We start from the raw sequence: 20,467 nt of genomic DNA, 5'->3' as shown, positions 1-20,467 counted from the left end.
GTGACCCAACTCCCAGGGAGTATATTTAGATCTTGATATAATACTCATATTTTCTTATCAGTTAATAAACCCTTGTCCAGTTAGAGGAATTAAAAAATTATTATCTCAGGAATTATGATATGATTGGGGTCTATTCAGCCATATAATGCTTGGGTTATAAATAGTCTATTACCATTACCTTGTTACATAATTTAAATGTCTTTCACATTTTAGACCTGTACTATTTTAATCACTATTCAGTGACAGACCATAGTCTTACACTTTGCTGGTAGCTCTCAACTTATTAACTAGTTATTTTTCTAGTCCTTACAACCTCAACTATATCTAATATAAAGGCCGTAGAATTATCCCCGCAAAACACGGCATGTATTGATACACTAATAGAAAATTTTAAAACAATTTAAAACATTTACTCTGCTTTCTTTTAAAAAGACTACCTGAAAGACATTAATAATGACTCTCTAAATCACTTAGTATGTATCCTCCTGTATATAAGATGATGTAATAGGTACTGTTTGAGAAAGTAAAGTGACAAAATTATTAGAAACAGAGGCCTAACTTTAAAATACCTGCGACCTTAACTTTTACTGTTGAAAAGACGATGAATCAGTTAGACACAGAGTTTAAAGACAAGTTAATCCACAGATTAATTATGAAATAATGAGTATTTGCCTTAATATTTTAAATGAGTATAAAATTGAGAACTGGACTAAAAAGTGGATAATATGATATTTAGCTCAGTAAGTATACAAAGAACAAGGCAGGAGAATTGAACAATACAGATTACCACTTGATTTATAAAACAGTGAGTGAAGTTGGCAAAGGAAGATTTCAAAAATTTGATAGAATTTTTTTTATATTAGGAGAAGAAAGTGGGGCTTGACAAGTAAGATTCTGATATAAGAACAATACTGTTACAGAAAAAAAGTGATCATGGTGAAATTGAGTATGTAAAATTGTCTACAAAAACAGCAGAATTGGAAGAGACTACACAGTGGTCTTATATTAGGTGTAAGTCATTTAAGAATGTTTTTGATGTTGCCCTTATTTATTTATTCAACAAATATTTATTGAGCATCTGCTTTATGTCAGACATTGTTCTCAGTACGAGGCACTAGGAGTAAAAGCAGTGGCATAAAACATGCTGTTTTATGCTGTTCACATTCACTTCAGCTTATACTTTTCAACTAATTAAAAGCATATGTGAGGAAGGTAACACATATCTACCCTATGATCTGTCAATTCCACTACCAGGCATTTCTCTAGGATAAATGCAGACATATGTTCACCAAAATCCTTGTAGAAGAATGTTTGTATCAGCTTTATTTGTAATAGCCCCAAACTGGAAACAGCTCAGATGTCCATCAAAAAAAGAATGGATAAACAATGAAATTCTGCTCAACCAGAAAGAGGAATAAACTATTGATACATACAATGCCTATTATATGGAAGAGGCTGGTCACAAAAAATTACATATTGTATGAAACCATTTATATGAAATTCTAAAGCAGGCAAGACAAACCTGTGGTGATAAAACTCAGATCTGTGCTTGCTTCTGGGAGTGGAGGTGTGGACTGACTGGGAAGGGCAAGAGGGAACTTGCTGGGATGTTAACAGTGTTTTGTATGTTAGTGTATCTTAATCAAGTTGGGACTTCTTTTATAAAGCAGAGAGTGTACTGGGGATTATAATCATAGGGATAGTTTACCAACCACATCCAAGCATTATCCTTATGGAAAGGATAATGCTTTGAACACAAATTGTACTAATTATTCATCAGTTGGCAGTCTACATGCAGAATTTTTTAACAGGATAAACTACTCTGAGGCCTCAGCAGTTATACAAAATAGTTAACAGGTACACTGAACCTTTCATTGTAATTGTAGGGGGCTTCTGCCTTTAGCCATTGGGAAGTAACAGAGTCTGAAATTACCCTCTCACTGTAAGTGACTAGAAAACTGGACAAAAATATATACTAAAACTGTTTTCAGATATTTGGCAATAGCTAGCACAGGGCTCTGATTCCTAAGAGAAGAAAGACAAACTCTTCAATTTTTATCACAAGACAATTTTCAGACCGTGATGTAGGGAGAGGAAACCCAAACATAACCCAGAAGTTTTTCTGAGTTGAGGAAATAGAGACCAGAATTTGCGGAGGCTGAGGTGACTGGAATTCTCTGGGCAGATTACCACAGGGGAAGGAGCTCTGCAGGGACAGAACTCCAGAAATTTTCATGACTGAATACCAATCTGCATATGTAGGGTAAAACTACACATGGCCAGTCAAAGAACAATTTCTGGAGAAAGATAAGTTACAGCGGAGCTGTTACTCAGATAGTTCCCAGGGCTCACATGGGGCCGAAGAGTTCCTGTTCCGATCAGCCAGAAACGACAGATCAAGCTGAATACACAGGGCATTCAATAGAGACTCCAAAAGGATCGTATCTTAGTTATGGGGCTAACATGGCTCCGAAGTAAAGACTACTTTACATCTACCCTAACAAAACTTAAAAACTGATCCACAAGCAATTTAATTGCCTGCCAGAACAAAGTCCAACTTTCTTCAAAAGGATACAGTGAAATCCAGCATCCAATTGAAAATTACCACACACGAAAAGCAGCAGCAAAGTGTGAGAACGCCATAACCAGGAGAAAAATCAATTAGTAGAAACAGATTGTAACAAAGATGATGGCAGAAGTCACAAAGATGATGGAATTAGCAGATAAGGACACTGAAACAGCTGTTATGAATATGCTCAAGGTTTTAAGGGAAACATGAACATAATGAGGAGAGAAATGGAAGGGGTAAGACAGAACCAAATGGAACTTACAGAAATGAAAAATAAAACATCTGCAATAAAATTTCCCTGGATAGCATTAACAGCAAGTTAGACAGTGCCAGTACTGCAGAAGGAAAGATCAGTGAACTTACATCAACTCAACAGAAACTAAAAGAAGCACAGAGAGAAAAATGAACAAAAAAAGAAAAAATGAACAGAGCCTGAGTAACTTGTGGGACAATAGTAAGCAGTCTAGCAAATCTGTCATTGAAGTCCCAGAAGGGGAAGGAAGGGAGCAGAAAAAAAATACTTGAAGAAATAATGGCCAAAATTGGTATTACACTTGTTTTTGTCATTGAAGACTGTCACCTGAGAAATATGACAGCCATGAGAGAAAATTGTTATTTCATCTTTATCATTTAAGATGAATTGTAGGAAAAATTACTAGGTTTGGCCAGTCACTTGAATTCACAGCAGATGACTGTCAATTTCAGCAGGATTACTAGAGAGGGAAAGATAAGTGTGGGATTTGTGGTGGGTAGTGAATATAAGAATTGAGTATTACCATTTACTTATATTATATTTTCAATATGAAATGGGATATAGTAGTTAGAACAAAGAATTCTTTTTTTATTTGAATTGTTTGACCTTATTTACAATTAAAGTAAATCAAATATTAAGTGGCAGTATATACCAGAAAAGGATTTCTGATTCTCGTGTTGTTAAAATATTTTGTATCATTATTTAGCTTCAGAAGAACTAACCATTGCTGGCATGACGTTTACAACTTTTGATCTGGGTGGGCATGTTCAAGGTAAGATTCTATTACTCTTATAGAGTTGCTTTGTTTTATATTACTTAATAAAAATGTGACCATTATTTTCCAGTACATGAAATCTCATTCTTTTCAAGGAAAGCCAGGGTATTCTTAAAATTTAGGAATTTATTACCCACAGATAAATGCTTTAAATGCAAAGAATGATTTTCATGATACTCCAGTTTGTCTGAAGTGCTTTTGGTGGTAAAGCATATGAGTAAAATTTAGCCTCCATTCCTTCTCTCCAATTCGCGTCTCGCTTGCTATCATAATCATGTTATGAATATGTTATTGCTCCATATGAAAAATTGCAGTGGTGAATTCATACGTACAAAATAAAAACCAAATTTACTGACCAGGCATTCATGATCTCTATGCTCTGATCCCAGTTTGTTTTTCTAGCTTTTATTTCCCACTATTCCTTTTCGCATTCTCTTTATTCCAACCAAACCAAACCTCTTGGTGTTCTTCTACCTCTGTGCTCATGCCATCCCCATCTGCACTTAAGTAACCCACCTTCAGGGCCCAGTGTAAGAGGGGCTGCCTCCCCTGAGAAGCCACTCCCAGGTTGGGAGTGCTCTCAGCTATACTAACATAGCACTTAGTGCATTTGTATACATGTCTATAGGTTTGGAAAGATTGTCTTCTTTCCTCTAGCAAACTTCTGGGACTGAAATCCTAGCCATATTTTTAATATCCCCAAAAGGTCTTGGCCATACCCAGCACATAGCAATTCATAAGTAATGAATATTACAAAGCTTGCTGTGGCTAGTGAAAGCACATTTGAGATATACATCAATTGTTTGAAATATACATAAAGTACTTTCTAGAATATAATGATTAGAATTAGAACCTAATGGAGTTTGTTAGAGACTTCATTTCTATTATTGTTATTTTAAGATATATTATAAAATTGAAGTCAGAGAAAAAAGTTACTTTCCCCTAGGGTGCCCCTGAAATTATTTTCTTTTCTTAGAATGTCATGGAAAAACTTACTCTAATGGTTTCATAAACTTTAATTTCTGTTATGAGTGGAACAATTTGCTTTATTATTTTAACTTAATAATTCTGTACCTGATACTAATTTCCTTCTGTCACTAACTCCAAATTTATCACTGGCAAAAAACTGACAAACTAGGAATGTCAAAAACTGAATACTGCATATAAAAAATAGTAGCAGTTCTCCAGTGAACTTAATGTGCATCCTTGTCCATTGGTAGCAAATGTTAATTCTAACATGAGTAAACTGGGCAGAGTAAAGTATTTGACTTGCCTGTAATCGAGGGAAACTTGAACTTTCTTCTTTGGTCATCTGGAAAGATTTTTGGCAATACTGGGTAAAAAATTAACTTGAATACATAGCAAAATAGTAGCAGCTAAGGGATAATTACACTTGATATCTTGTTGGACTCTTCCATCAAATCATCTCGTAGGTTTGACAAGCAAATAAAATCTAACTCCTGATTGTTTTTGTTAGCTCGAAGAGTGTGGAAAAACTACCTTCCTGCTATCAATGGCATTGTATTTCTGGTGGATTGTGCAGACCATGAAAGGCTGTTAGAATCAAAAGAAGAACTTGATGTAAGTTAAATAATTAAAACTAAACATAGTGGAATCACTCTGGTAAGCCTGAGGAAATAGGTTGGAGATGTAAGTATCAGAGTGTGGCTCTTCTGCAGCTCTGATGTAACTCCCAACAGTTTGTAGAGCTCAGTGATTACCCTGCTTAGAATGCAGGAGTAACTTGGAGTAATTGTAGCTGTTGAGGAAGTACTAACACAGACTTCCTTCCTGAAGGCTTGAGCTCACTCTGTGCAGAGTGTGCCTTTATAGTGTATTTCACGTGTCCCACATTCCTACAGTGGCTTGATCTTAAGCCCCTGGTCATCCTGGGATGCTGGTTTCTTCAGGAGTTGGCCAGAACCTGGAAATGGTATAACATGCTATCTTTGTCACCACTCTCAGGAGTGACCAGGGCCACATGCTGCCACGTCTTCTCCCCTCTCTCAGTTCAGATGCTTCAAAAAGGGGCTTGGGAACAGCAGGCAAGGCCAGTGTTAGATCTGGCACAGAGAAAGCAGGTCTGTGACTTGACTGAAGGTTGACCTGACCATTACCTCTGCCCAGTGCAGGCAAACAAATACTTGTTCATGTGGAAAAGTCCAGGTAGGTTCTGTGGTCGTGGAACAGAGTCAGGGAATTCCTGAGTTCCTACTTTGTGCAAGGTACTGTGCATATTACCTCCTTTAATTCTCAAATCAACTCCATAAGGTAGGTGCTACTAATGCAGATTCTCTTTGAACTTCAGTAAGGATTATTGGTCTAACATCTCACCACTTGGAGGCAATAGAATTAGAAATGAAGCCAGGTGTGCATGCCTTCAGAGTGTTGGGTCCAGTCACTGTACCTCACTGATCACAGAGTGAGTAGAGTGAGCATTTATAGAAGGAGACTTAGGGCGGCAGAAGAATTGAGCTACAGGTTCATTGAGCTCACTTTCAAATGTTGGGACAGTCTGCCAAAGAAAGTTGGCCAAACAGACATGAGATGATAGAGAGAGAGTCCTTGATACCCATTTGGTATCTTGTCAAAATGAGCCCTTTAGATGGTTTCAGTATCTTGTCTTTTTTTTTTTTTTTTTCAGTCCCTAATGACAGATGAAACTATTGCTAATGTGCCTATACTGATTCTTGGGAATAAAATCGACAGACCTGAAGCCATCAGTGAAGAGAGATTAAGAGAGATGTTTGGTTTATATGGTCAGACAACAGGAAAGGTAAAAAAAATATACATATATATATATATTTTTGACAGGTGTGAGTATTTCATTCAGTACTACAAATGTCTTTTTATTTTCGTTATTTATTTCTAATTTTCTGAAATAGTTTGCTCTAGCACTACCCCTAACAGCATTCATGCTTATCAGTTCAGTTGGTATAGTCTGGCTTCATTTTAACTTTTTTCTTAAAAACTGTCATTTATACATTTGGGTCGTTTTTTTAATGTCCTCATTTATTTTCTTTCTACCACTGAATGAAATCTTTATCTTGGTGTTATCAAAAATGTCAGATCTCATGATTACAGGAAACTAAATGAAAGCTTTCAGGTTTTATTTATCATAATTTTTCAGGACTACCACCAAATAGTATACTTGAATGTTTAAGCACACCAATAGTGTATTTAGGCCCCCAGTTCAGTGTTTAGGCTCTCAGTTCACCAGAGATAAATATAAATTGTAAACTTGGCCATAGAAGTGTTCTGGGGTTTTCTGAACATATACTTTATAATAAGCTTAAATAAATTATTTTTGCATTCATTTTCATTGGAATTTGTTTGGGGGAAGGACCTTAGTATTGAAAAATCCCAGAGTTTACTCTTTCAGAGTAGAAAAATATTGCAGCCTATGGAAGAAGACTCATGTGTTAGATAAAGTAGACTTTGGTCTATTCTCTTTTTCTTTTTTAATTTTTATCTATCTATCTATTTGTTTATTTATTTAGATGGGGGAGATAATTAGGTTCACTTATTTATTTTTAGAGGAGGTACTGGGGATTGAACAAAGGACCTTATGTATGCTAAACATGCACTCTACCACATGAGCTACACCCTCCCCTCCTCTTTCTCTTCTTTTTAATAAGTCGACTCTACATTAATTTTAAGGAATGCCTTGTTTAGTCATAAACCTACTCAGAGAATGTTTGTCTTTAATATTGGTGAAGCCAGTTGGGTAACTTGAATTTTTTCTAAGTCACAGATTATTTTCATTCTTGTGTGCCTCACAAGCTCACCCCTGTCCCACCGAGGGGACATCCTGTCCTACAGTAGAGAGGAGGAAGCTTCCTGCATGTTTAGGGGACATGGATGTCCAACAGCCCAGCCACGGCTTTATCACAGTCACCCTTTGTTCTAAGGTGTACGAGCTGCAGTTCTACTGGGTCATCCAGCATCACATGCATCTTCTCTTCCAGGGCAGTGTCTCTCTGAAAGAACTGAATGCCCGGCCCTTAGAAGTTTTCATGTGCAGTGTGCTCAAAAGACAAGGCTACGGAGAAGGCTTCCGCTGGATGGCACAGTACATTGATTAACAGCAGTCGGCATCAGTTCCAGGTCTCACTATTCAGGCCTACTCAGAGATTTGATCACTCAACATGCATAACTTGAATTCAATAGACTTTTGTTGGTTAGAAAACAGATGTTTTTTAGATTATTAATATTCTATCAACTTAATTTGAGTGAGAATTGAAAACTGATACAAGTAAGTTTGAATATCACAATGTTAGCTTTCTAATTCCATAAAAATAGTTTTTACAGTTTATAATCTGACATTACCCTCAGCACCATTTATAAAGAGCAACTTTCCAGAGTACATTTGAAGCACTTTTTAACATGAAACTACAAATATAAACCATATTTAAAAGCTCATGATGTTAAATTTTTTATGTACTTTTTTGGAACTAGTTTTTAAATTTTAGATTATATGTCCACCTATCTTAAGTGAACAGTTAACAATTAGCTTACTGATTGCATGATGCCTTAAAATTTTCAGTATTTTTTCTTATGCAAACGTCATGCAATAAAACAAACTCTAATGTTTGGCATTCTTGTTGGGCAAATGTTTCATTGTAATGTGTCTTATCTAGTTAGTATGCTCTGAAATTTGGCCTGTTTCATATTATACATATGAGGGGGTTGCTGGGAAAGGAGATTGCTTCAGAATATTAGAATAATGTTTAAGTCCCAAGAGGCTTTGCATTTACCAGGAGACAGTTGTTTGATTATACCTTATACCACATTAATCTCTGAATCGTACGTATTTTCATCAGTAACACTACCATTACCAGTGCTGATGGGGTCTGTGTCCTGGTCCCTGTCAGATCGGCCTTCTGAGGAAAACCACGCCTTCTGGTACAACACAAGGTTCATTTTTGGTTTGATAGGCCCATTCCAGTTGTCTGGTTCTGAAGTGCTCCAGTCTTATTGGCGCGTAGTTTGGTAATCTGTGCCTCTTCCCCAGGAGTAGTGACAGGCACCAGTCCCCCACAGATAGAGGTACTCCCCAGTCTCTTCATACTTAATGGTACTCAACCAGGGCAAGTGACAGGTGGGATCTTGTGCGCAGTTTCAACACAAGAGGCCTGCATCTGAGGAAAAAGAAAGGCTGTTCTGCTTCAGTTGTCACTGAGATATGTGGGGATTTTGCTCCTATCCCATGGCTCTTTTGCATTCTTTACCATATTTGATTTCTTGGTGGGAAGAAAATGAATTCATGTATTTTTCTTTTTTTCTCAGTTACTCTCAACTAGCTCTTACTTTATAGCACAGACGCTTTTGTTTTTGGATATAATGCTTACCATGTGATAGTGTCTACAAGCCTCACTGACAGACTTTCTAATAAGATTTTAGTTAGCTTTTTAAAGCATTTTAATTTCCTAAGAAAATTGGGTTCTTTTTTTCCCTGAGATTTCCATAATTAGATGAAAAACAAGTGCCAAATATTTATTTTTAAAGACTCTCAAGTTTAAGATTCCTCCCTTGGTTATAAACCAAGGTTTTATAGTATTTAACTAATTCCATTGAGAATAAATTGCTCTAATTCCATCAAAAATAATTTTAATATCAAAATTAGTGTTTTCTCTAGCGGTTGCCCAAATCAGTCCTTTCTGTCATCAGTAATATAACATGAGGCAAATAAGGATTGAGGGATGTACCTGGAAGGAATTACTAGTTAGCTAAATCAACAAGGTTTTTTCACCGTAACATTTGGTTTTAGGAATGTAGCTATTCTGTTCCACTTTCAGCTTCCTTCTACATGAAAATAAAGAAGCCCCCTCCCTGCCTAGAACATCAGTAGCACTATGGGTAAAGTAGGAAATGACATTTCAGCCTCTTGTTCTATTCTGCCAGGTATGTTTAAAGTACTCACTTTAATGTCCTGACTGAACAGAATGAAGCCTTATTAAAAGTAACTGCCTCTCGTTGATGGTATCTGTTCTCAGTATTTACAGGGACATGCCTTTCTTCAAGTATTTCCTAGTATCTATTGTGATACTTGAGAAGTTAATTGTTTGTGTTATAAATTGGTGTACAGGAAAAAGCTTTCTGGTTTCTCTAGAGGGGATTTGCTTTCTGGTACGAAATGTCTTGCTCCAGAACGCTCACTCTAGGTCTGTCACTGGGATCAAAGAAACAGAGTCACTTTCTGGACCACAGTTAAACTGTGGATATTTTCCCAGTCATGTGAGAGTCTTAGGGCCTGAACCTCTGGAAATAAAGCTGCACGTAGCAGCAGCGAGCTTTCCGCCAGCTCCCGGGAAATGGGACTGACAGTCCCCCATCCAGCTCTGAGAGCGCCTCAAGCACACACCGGGATCCCTGGTTCTTTCAGGAAAGCAAGTTAAGAGAAGGGCAAGAAGCAGTAGAAGCATATATTCTCTCTACGTGCCTGTGCAGGTGTGTGCATTTGTGGAGTATTTTTCAGGTAAATGCTAGTCTGGGGGACATGGGTTAATTTTGTACCTCCCACTGCAAATGGTGAACATGTAATTAACACTATTGTATTACAAGACTGGAGTTCATATAAAGCAGGAAGTGTTCAAAATATATTTTAGAATCTTAAGTCCAAAACTCTAAAAATATTAGACCTCAGCTGGCTTTTCTATTTTTAAAGAGACTCTTAACCCCACACCTGTTTCAGTGACTGCTGGTATACTTTTGAGTAACTGGTTACATGGATGGATTCCAGTTTATCTCGGTGAATTTTTAGAATTGGGATTACAGCATTTTAAAATTGTGGCACAGACATTTCCTAAAGCAGAGGGAAAAAAATATTCTGCACCATTGGCTTAGTTGACCCAGCATCTCTGAGTGCCAAAGAAGTATGAATTTAGATGTTGCCTGCATAGATCTAAATTTTAGTTTTGTGTGCCTGTGTATGCATACAAATATACTGTGGTTTACAACTGATACACAGAACATTGTTTCTTTTCCTTCATTTTCAGCTGGCTCACACTTCTCTACAGTGCTCATAAACTACTTGTAAATCATTAAAATAGGGTAATAGCTGTGATAATAGTGTTTCTTGCCTTCTGCAAAATGATTTGATTAACCACATTCAATTCCAGCATTTTGGAAAGTTCCGTCATTAAAAACAGTATACTTCTACTTGACATGATTTAAGAGTTTCAGGAGATAGGTTTACATTTTCTGAAACTGTATATTATATGTGACTCAATGTGGAATTTCAGTCTTGTTAGTTAACATGACTGAAGTTTGCAAGGATTTATTGCCAAATAAATTTTGACCAGAATATAATGAAAGTAGCTAACATAAAGGGAAGTCATTCAGATTAGCTCATGTTGATTTTATTTAGAATATATTGTTTGGATCATTTTAAACATGTAAAACATTCAAAAAATCTCCAAGAAAGCATTAAAAAATAGAGATTAGCAAATATAAACTTATTGATGAAAAATTAATAGGGAATTAAAGGTTTTTTTCTATAAACCTTTAATTTTTTATTTTTTATTATTTTTTTTTTTTTGCTATAAATTGAAGAGTGCAGAAAACTGTATCTTCAATTAAGAACTAAATTCTCAAAGCTACATATTGATGCTTCTGGTCACTTTAGTCACTGTGCTTCTTTTGAAATGCAAATTAGTGCTTTATAACCAAAAAAAGAAAGAGAAAAAGAAAGAGAGAAAGAAAGAAAGAAAAAGAGAGAGAGAAAGAAAAAGAAAGAAAGAAAGAAAGAAAGAGGAACAAACTCTCGAAATACGGAACTGTGCTGCTGTATAAAGTGGGATTTTGTTAAAAAAAACTTGTCTCCACTCCTGAACCCTGCAGCTGTCCCCATCACAAAGCCCCAGCCTGCTCCTGGATAAAAAGATCCTGATTTAAAGGGAACCTGAGTCTAATGAAGATGCAGTTCTGAATCAACTAATTTTTGTCCTCATAATTTAGAACATAAGTAGCTAATATATTTAATGCCACTGACTGATTGTTCTAGGCTTTGACCACACTTTTAAACAGAATCCAAAGTAATCACAGTAAAGGAAGCAAATTTATCGAAGGAAAACTTTGTTTCAGGAGTGCCCTGTCCCAACTAGATTTGGGGGCAGAAATGAGAAAGGCTTTTGAGTGATTTCACACAGAATTATTATCTTAGGAAAAGCTGCACTGGAGTGGATAAATTCTTCTCAGTGTGCATTTTAAATGAGGAGGAGATTAGATTTAATTTTAGTTTTAAATATTTGGAGGTAAAGGAAGGTGATAATTCTACAGGTTTTGACATACAAATTGTCCTTGAAATTGTTTTCACTGTCAAGTGTGAAGATTCACATCAGAATGGCCATGTGGGTTTCTGGATTCCCTGGTGCTGCTCTTCACCTGAACTCATGATCAGTTTCCATACTGAGGCAGGAGCACGCAGGGTGCATGTAGTCAAGTTAATTTAAAAGTGATCAAAGTGTTTTCTGTGGCGAGGCCTTCCTTCAGTATTTGGCTGAATGCAGAGTATGTTGAAATGGTAAGTTGGTGATAAGTTTTTCATCACTAACCTTGTTTGCACTTTTGTACACCACTGCTTGCACTAGCATCTTAGTGTGAATTTTAACAGTTGTTTTACAGTGTATACAGATGGTTAAGCATTAATTTATATGAAGATATTTCTGTTTACCTTTATGTATTTTACAGCTACAATAGATGGTTAAATGTTCTTGAATTGTGTTTGTATGTTATTTTGATTATGTTATATTATCTTTTCATCCCCTATGAATTTGAGTGTCAGGAATAGAAAAATAAAATGCTTACTTGGTCTTTGAAACACTCTGGTGTCAAGTTCCATTCTTATCATCCAATTGTAATTTTCATTGTGCTTATCAGAAATTTCTTGGACTTTGAAATTACTAAGATAATCAACTTGCCCTTTGTGCAAGGATTCCAAGGAAACTTTGCGTAGGTACCGAGGTCTAATTTGCCTCCTAAGACTGAAAACAACTTATGGGCAAACTGCAGTAGGACTGACTTACACAATGCCAACTCAGTGGGAATGTGAAGCAAGTCAGCTGGTTGCTTTTGTCTACGTGAAGGGTCTCTAGCTTTAGTGTGCGTCAGAAGCTCTGAGGTGGGGTGAGGGTGGGTGGGGTGGAGGGGCTTTTAAAAAAAACACGGCAGAAAGTAAAATCTCAACAAAGATTGTGATTCGGTAAATCTGGGGTGGCGGGAATCCAAATCTTCAACAAGCTTCTCAGGTGTTTCTGATGCCAGAGTGTGTAGATTTTCATTTAGGAGAAACAGTAATATAACAAAACTGGTAACACTAAATGATCATTGGCCAATCAGTGAAGAAAAAAATTAGTCATTTTGATAAGGATTATCAAGCCCCTTTTGAAACATAAATCCAAATATAAAACCCGTTTAAAGCCATCCCTTTAACCTTCCCACTAACCAGATGCAGGATGACAACAAGCTTTGTGCTGGCTCTTTTAACACAACCAGTCACGATTTGATTACAATTGGGTCCATCAAGTAGAGATTTAGTACTGGCTGAAGTTATTTGTTGAAGCTAACAAGTAGATAGAAATAGTAAATGCACTGAAGGGACGAATGCTAAGAAAATAAAGTCCAGTTCATTTAACTCATCTTCTTGAATTGAGCTACATAGTCTTCCACTAAACTCTGATATTTGCACTAAAGGTACAAGTAATACAATGTCACAACCCCAGCAGAGTGTGAAAGGCCCCTTGTTGGGAACAGAGAAGCTAGGAAACTGTAAATAAAGTCCTTTGGGTGGTGGCCACCATCCTCTTAACCTGATGTTTAAAAACAAAAGTCCTGAAACAAAACAAAGGTCCTAAAACAGGCCCGGTTTCTGCTGCATCCCTTTTACAGGGTTCAGCTGGGGATTCAGTTAATTGACCAAGGCCTATATGTTACAAAACCTCAACTCGGTTTATTTAAAATCAGTCACCAAGGCTCAATAATTTTCTGGCTATTATTTAGTGAGCAAAGGAAGCCTTGCGCCTTGCTTTGGAATGTGGATTTTAAGATTTGGTGTATTATGGTGAAAAATTTAACATGTTTATCAAAGTCACTGACTTCAGTGATGGCATTGTGCTACTACAAACTAGCTGATAGTGTTGCAAAAAGAAACTGAAGTGCTTTCTTACTTGATCCTGTTGAAAGGGCGTGGGTTAATGGGTAACATTCCACAGTCAAAATCTTCACGGAGGGGTGGGAAGGGACAGACAGGGAGTTCAAAATGTAGAATAGATAAACAAGATTGTAGTGTGTAGCACAGGGAAATATATACAGGATCTTGTGGTGCCTCACAGCGAAAGAAAATGTGACAATGAATGTATGTATGTTCATGTATAACTGAAAAATCATGCTCTACACTGGAATTTGACACAACACTGTAAAATGACTGTAACTCAATAAAAAAATGTTTTAAAAAAAATCTTCATGGGTGCCGTGTTTCGTGGCTGTTAAAAGTACAGAAGGGGAAGAAATCATTGGTGGTGAGGTACAGGTGACCAGAGAGAAACTGGATGTCAAAATAGAGGTTTTTGTTCACTGCTTTCTTGAGCTAAAAAGAACTGACTGTGAAAAGCAACAGTGGGATTGTAGTCCCATTTCATCCAGGATTAGCAGAATCTCAGAAACTAGAGAGATTGCAAACACTGCCAAGTTACAGCAACATTTTTAGTATTCACTCCTGGCCCTTTGGGTTTGGGTTGGCATCTCTAGACCCACGTCTTGGTTGAGAAGCCACTTGGATTAACTGCAGTCTGGAGAAAAGCAAGTTGACTTTCCTCCATTCTAGGAACTTCACTTTTGACACCTGAATGGCGAAGAACCCCTATTTGGGGGGAAAGGACAGAACATGACAGTTCCAGCCCCGTTCTAGGCCCCAAAGAGGAAAAACAGTGGGAGCTTGTTTGCATCGAGGGACCCCACTGCACGGGGACACAGCTCTGACAGCCCTTGAAGGAAACCATAAAGGTTTCCTCCCTTTCTTCCCTGTCTGGCAGCAGATGGCAGGGGCACAAAGCTATTTAGAGAACAGTCAGCTTTTTTCCACCTCAGCATCTATTTGGGGCTGGGCTCAGAGTCATCAGTCCTCTAGGAGTCAGGTGGCAGGAGGACCCCTCTTGGATTCTCTGGGGCCTCAATCTGCCATCCTGGAAAATCAATGCCTGGCCCTTCTGATGACAAGATGAGTGGGCGGCCTTTGCCCACCACTCTATGTGCCAGTGCTGGGCTGGGCGAATAGGGGGCAGGGTCCCTACTCACCAGGTTCTCTCTTTTTTTCTCTCTCACACACAAAGCCTTACGAGTGAAAAGCTACTAGGCATCACCAGGCATTTTCCAAGTATTGTGCTGGTGCTGGATTCAGGTTCAGGCACTTGGCCTTCCTTTCTATCTACCTTTCCTTCCATCAGTCAGCAGGCATTTCCTCAACACCTGCCTGCTGAGGGCTGACATCAGATGACAAAAAATGGGCAGAGGTCTGCCCAAGGCATCATGGAATGCAAAAGGGAAGGGCCCTCAAACACTGTCTTGGTTTCTAGAAAGGGGACACTGGAGCTGAATCTTGAAGGAGTTCAAACTGGCTAGAGGAGAAGGGGTAAGAGAGATGAGAGGACAGTCCAGGCAGGCAGAAGAGCAAGGGCGAAGGCAGGGCAGAAAAGGGCGCACTGTGACTGGGGGCTGGTGGAGCTCAGTGTCTGAAGAGGTACTGTTGGGGGAGTATCAGCAGGAGGCCGGGATGGAAGGGAAGATGAGAGGATGAGGCGCCTGACCTGAGGAGTAGGCGGGAGAGCAGGGCCACTCCTTCCCATCTTTCAACCTGTTCCTCACCTGTCATGAAAAGTAGGCTATTTCTAACACCAATACCATTTTATGACATTTTATGACACATGACCATGTTTTCCAGCCCAAGGTAGGAGCCAGTGACCTGCCAGGAGAGCCTGCTCGTGGGGCCAGCAGCTCAGAATCAGGACATGCTATTTGAAGTTGGGACCACCTGGATAGAGATGTGTCCTTCTCAAAATGCCACACTGACCATAGAGCTGTGCACCAGAACGTGTGGCACTGACCACAGGGAAGACGCTGGTTTGAGGTCAAACTAAAACACAAGCTGAAGCTGTTGACACAACAGCTATCGCCAACCTCAAAACATCAGCTGAGGGGGTGGAAGGTGGGGCTCACTGAGGGTACCACTGGGAGAGAGGAGCAGAGACCGCATCTGTCCCCTCTCTGACCCCCCTCCACAAACCTCTTACCTGGGACTGGCTTCTCCTGCACAGTATGTGGATGTGGTGGTTCCATCCATCAAGCAGTCAGACGTGTGATGGAAGCAGAGGAGGGGGTACCTTGCCTTCTGGTCCCCTAGGAAAGCCCTGAACTTGAAAAGGCAGGTGGGCAGGGTATCCTAACTCATCAAATCACCCAAGGGCTGCCCAGTGAGCACTAGATTGGTCCTCATCTCTGTGGCTCCAGGGCTCAGGACAACCTGTGAATAGAAAGATCGTTTCAAGGCAACAATTACAGCTAAATTTAAGGAAGATGATTTTAATTTAACACAGATGGCTTAGCAGTGGGTTGCTTGTAAACTGACAGACTCTCTGTCACTAGAATTCAGAAGCTGTCCTAGAGAAGGTGGGAGGCAAGATGAGCTTTCATGCCCTCTCCCCAGTCCCCAGACCCTGAGGTCCTTATCACCTCGGAAGAGGGCTGAGCAGGAACCAGGATTGATGGAGCAGGTTGGTGCTGGTCCCACACCACTTCTTGACCAGAAAAAGTGCTCCTGGACAGTAGAGGGGTCCCTAAGATTTGAGAATACCGTCTGGTTCCTGATGTCCCTAAGCGCACACTGCTCCCTATGACATGAGCCCACTTGGGAGTCTTAACACTGGACGAGGCAGTTATCAGGCCCACCCACCACACCTCTTTCCCAAGCCTCCTAGGCTTCCTTCCTGAAGCTGGTGAGCATGAACATTACGGCTGGCATGTGAGAAACAAGGCTTTGTATACCAAACACCTGTCAACAGAACCAGGCAGTCATCCAGAGTCCCAGAATAGCAGTTCAGAATATTCACAGGTTAAGATTTATTTTGCTGAGTCACTTCTCTCCCTCCATTTCTCCTCCAAGCCCTGGTGCCCTTCTGAGCTTCGTGGTGATCACAACATTGGGTCCCTAACAATGGAACTCGCCTTCTTTGCAAAAGGGGTGGGGGTTGGGGAGAGAAGGAATTCAGCTCCCTTTGGGGTCCTAGTTGACAAGATTTCAGGTGTGCAGGATGGCCACCAAGGAGCACAGAATGCTGGGAAGGTGGGTGTTTCTCCGGCCCAGGCATCGCATGAGCTGCTTCCATGATGACCACTGGGTGCTTACTACCAGCTCCTATGCACCCCTACCCAGGGAGCTGCACACAGCCAGTCCCTGCCCTGACCCCAGACCACAGCTGTCCTGGTTGGGCCCGGGGAAGTCCTTGACAGCTTGTAAACAGTGGGGCTCAGATTCCAGGAAGAGGGAGCTAGTAAACAAATCCCTCGGCCTTGTGGCCCCTGGTCAGTGTGCCAGAGTCAAAGCGCCCTATGCCTAAACCTACGTCCTCCCTCTGACCCCTTCAGTGTTTCCTCATTCTGCTCACCTCATATCCCTGCCCATTTTGTGACTTGTAGCCGCCCTATATAAGAACTCTCATCCACATGTAACAAATGAGGAAACTGAGGCCCAGAAAGGGCAAAAATACAGGTCTCTGATTCTCCCCCTTATCTACCACCCTAAGGCCCAGAAGACTCCATTTCTAGTCGCTTTCTGCTTTGCAGTGTGGTCATGCACGAATTCTCTGGACCTGAACCGTCACATGAAACCAGTGTTCACTGAGGATGGAGGGAGAATAAGGAGCATCACCAACTGAACCCCTAGATCTGGGCAAGCCCACCCTAGAATTGCTATCACCCAAACCGCAGAGTCCCCAACCCTGCCCGCAAGGCCTCTGCCCCCTTCCAACCCCGGAGGACGGATGCCTCATTTTCCTTCCAGTACTTCACCCTGTCACCATCCCAGCCAGACCTTGTGTCCCACCAGGTGATCACCCGCGGCCTATGCTGTGCTCCTACAGACCCCTCACCTGGTGACAGATGAGGCAGCGGCCACAAAGGCTTTCTGATTGTGTAAAGGCCCCAAGCTTCTTCCAGCTCTTGCTCTGCCCGAGTCCAGTCTGGAGGCTCACCTAGTGCCCTGTGTCAGCCAGCCCCACCCCACCCAGCAGGTCCTAAGGTAAAATAAAGGGCCCCAGCAGGCTCTTACTTGACCCTCACTGACCACTTCCCCTGACCATGGACATCTCCCCCAGAGCCTAGAGATCTCAGTATTCCCATCCTCTTCTCCCATCCCACAGATGGGAAAACTGTACATTAAGTCAATGGCAGAGAGAAGACTAGCACCCTGGTCTCCTCATCCTGGGTCAGCCATATTTCCTACAGCACTGTGCAAAAACCTTGGGGGTGGGGTGGGGTTAACAATCATAAAAAGATGCCTTGAGTTTGAGTTTGATTGGCGGCGGGGGGGGGGGGGGGGAACCCAGGGGCATCATGGGTAGCCCAGGAAGGGCAGAGAGGCCCAATATGAACTTTTTACTTTTCAATGTTTCAGAATGACTTATTTTTCCTTATCATCACATTTTTTTGTTGCAACAAAGCAGTTGTGCATTAATAAATGTAGCAGGATTTTTTCTCTGTATTCTTTTTTTAACTGTGGCAAAAATTACACATAAAATAAAATTTACCTGTCCAACAATTTCCAAGTGTGCAGTATGATACTGTCAACTGTATGCAGACTGCTGTGCACCTGAACCCCCATCTTGTCTCTGCACCCCCTGAACAACTCCCACCACCTTCTCTGCCCTAGCCCCTGGCAACCACCACTCCACTTCCTGTTTGTGAGTTTGCCTAATTTAATACCTCATATCAGTGGAATCATTCAGTATGTGTTTCTCTGTGACTGGTTTATTTCACTTAGTATAATGTGTTCAAGGTTCATCCATGTTGTAGCCTGTATCAGAGTTTCTTTCCTTTTCAAGAATGAGTAATATTCCATTGCAGGTTCTACAACATTTTCTTTATCCATTAATCCATTGATGGACATTTGGGTTGTTTCCACCTCTTGGCTGTAGTGAATAGTGCTGCAACCAATGTGAACTCTTTACATGCTGCCCTGTGTCAGATAATAAATGGGTCATGGGCCTCAACAAGCTCTAGGGAGCAGGGTCCCTTCTAGGACACCTCGGAGTTCTGTTCATCCTTGGGCTGGGATGCAAGCAACAGGGGCTGTAGCTTGATAAGAAAGGCACAGGCTGGGTTCTGTATGTCCTGGCCAATGGCTGCAGCCCCTTTCCCTTGCTTGCACACTGCAGGGGTTAACATGTTGGGGCTGTCAGGACAGTGCTGGATCTGCTCGTTTATACACAATGGTAAACTGCTCACTAGCACCAGCTCTTTGCCTGGTACACAGTGTGGTGGGGGACACCAGGCCTCCTGCTAGGACTGCCAGGTAACATACAAGATGCAATATTTTGAACATACTTGTACTAAGGAAGCACTCATTGTCTGAAATTCTAATTTTACTGTGTGTCCTGTATTTCTATTTGCTCAATCTGGAAACTGTTCCTGCTACCCACTGTAGCTATTACCCACTGCTACCCTCACCAGCCAGCACTAGGGCCTCTGTGTCCCTACCCAGGTCCCCACAACAGGCTGGTGTGGATGCTTCTGAACTCCAGGCTTGGCATGGAGCCCTGGGTGTAGAGCACCAGCCGGCTGCAACAAGCTTGCCACTTTAGTCACCTGCTTGACTAAGCCCCATCCTTTCCTCCCTCCCTTTGACTCTTGGCAGCAAGCCTGCCTGAACCCCAGAAGACTGCCCTAAAATCTATATTTGATGATCTCCTCTTATCAGGCGACCCCCAGATGGTGTGTCTCTCACCAGGGGAATGAAGACTGGGGGGCTGGGGCAGGCAGACACACACAGGGGCACCTAGAGGCCCAGCACTCCCAGCGGGAAGGCACTGGCCCTTGCGGATGCCCCCAAAAGCCTGGCGAGGTGAGGCTGAAATGTGGGGGTCTCCTGTGAAGAGGAGGGCAGCTGTGAGACCACTCTGAGCAACTTGTATTTCCTGGCGCTTCTGTGAGTCCTGAACCTTCATCTCCACGAAAAGGGGCCTTTGCTGCCTCCTCTGGCAGCTCTGCGCACGGACCGGGGAGCCGGACGAGGGGCGGAGGCCGGCTCAGGGAGCGTGCGGTGCTCCCCCTGCAACCCGCTGTCGACTTCGTCCCTTTCTTCCACAGTTACAGAAAGGCAGGGCCTGGGTCCCCTGGGCCCCAGCAGGCCTCAAACAATGCCTTATCCTCCCGGGAGTCTCTTGTCCCTTAACTGCCTCCCTGTTCCTGAAGGCTGACTAGAGAAGAGCCTTCTCCGAGCTGGCCGGCAAAGGGCTATGGAGAGGGCGGCGGGGTGTGTAGGGGAGGAGAGGGCCGGGGTCCTGAGACTGGGAGTGCAAGGGTGGCCCTGGCCCCCTGCCCCGTGGGCCTCGGGACCCGGAGCTGGAGGCATCCGGGCTGGGCAGCAGATGGCGCCACAGACCCTACCTAGCAGGAGCTTGGCCAGAACAAGGGAAGTTCAGGGTGGGCAGAGAACTCCCTCCCCGCAGCCTTCACTCACCTGCCACGCAGTCTGTGTGCCCCTGTACATTGCTTTGGGACTATCGGATTAAAGTCTGTCTCCCACACTGGCCTGGTCTCTGCAGACGGGAAGGCGGTCATCCCAGGGTCCTCAGGGCCCGGTGGGCGGTGCTGGGAGCGCTGA

General features: G+C 41.6%; 1 protein-coding gene and 1 long non-coding RNA gene across 3 annotated transcripts in view; one reads left to right on the top strand and one right to left on the bottom strand.

The window, feature by feature from the left end:
• SAR1B (secretion associated Ras related GTPase 1B) overlaps positions 1 to 12,420 on the top strand; it is a 27,999-nt gene extending 15,579 nt beyond the window's left edge. The window contains exons 4-7 of one of the 2 annotated variants that reach the window (XM_045507702.2): positions 3,529 to 3,594; positions 5,075 to 5,178; positions 6,242 to 6,373; positions 7,566 to 12,420. In XM_045507702.2, the coding sequence (XP_045363658.1) occupies positions 3,529 to 3,594; positions 5,075 to 5,178; positions 6,242 to 6,373; positions 7,566 to 7,682 (419 nt within the window). In that variant the 3' untranslated portion in view covers positions 7,683 to 12,420. The remainder of the gene's footprint in view (positions 1 to 3,528; positions 3,595 to 5,074; positions 5,179 to 6,241; positions 6,374 to 7,565) is intronic. The other variant, XM_010971629.3, reaches the window with a different exon arrangement.
• LOC105082131 (uncharacterized) overlaps positions 1 to 20,467 on the bottom strand; it is a 25,274-nt gene extending 4,807 nt beyond the window's left edge. Inside the window, exons 1-2 of the long non-coding RNA XR_012505640.1 lie at positions 20,324 to 20,467; positions 15,882 to 16,111 (exon numbers count right to left, since the gene is read on the bottom strand). This is a non-coding gene — a long non-coding RNA (uncharacterized LOC105082131). The remainder of the gene's footprint in view (positions 1 to 15,881; positions 16,112 to 20,323) is intronic.

This window comes from Camelus bactrianus, chromosome 3 (assembly GCF_048773025.1).
Source record: "Camelus bactrianus isolate YW-2024 breed Bactrian camel chromosome 3, ASM4877302v1, whole genome shotgun sequence".
NCBI classification, from domain to species: Eukaryota; Metazoa; Chordata; class Mammalia; order Artiodactyla; family Camelidae; genus Camelus; species Camelus bactrianus.
The sequence above is the reverse complement of the archived record's forward strand: the minus strand, read 5'-3'. Positions and strand labels throughout refer to the sequence as shown.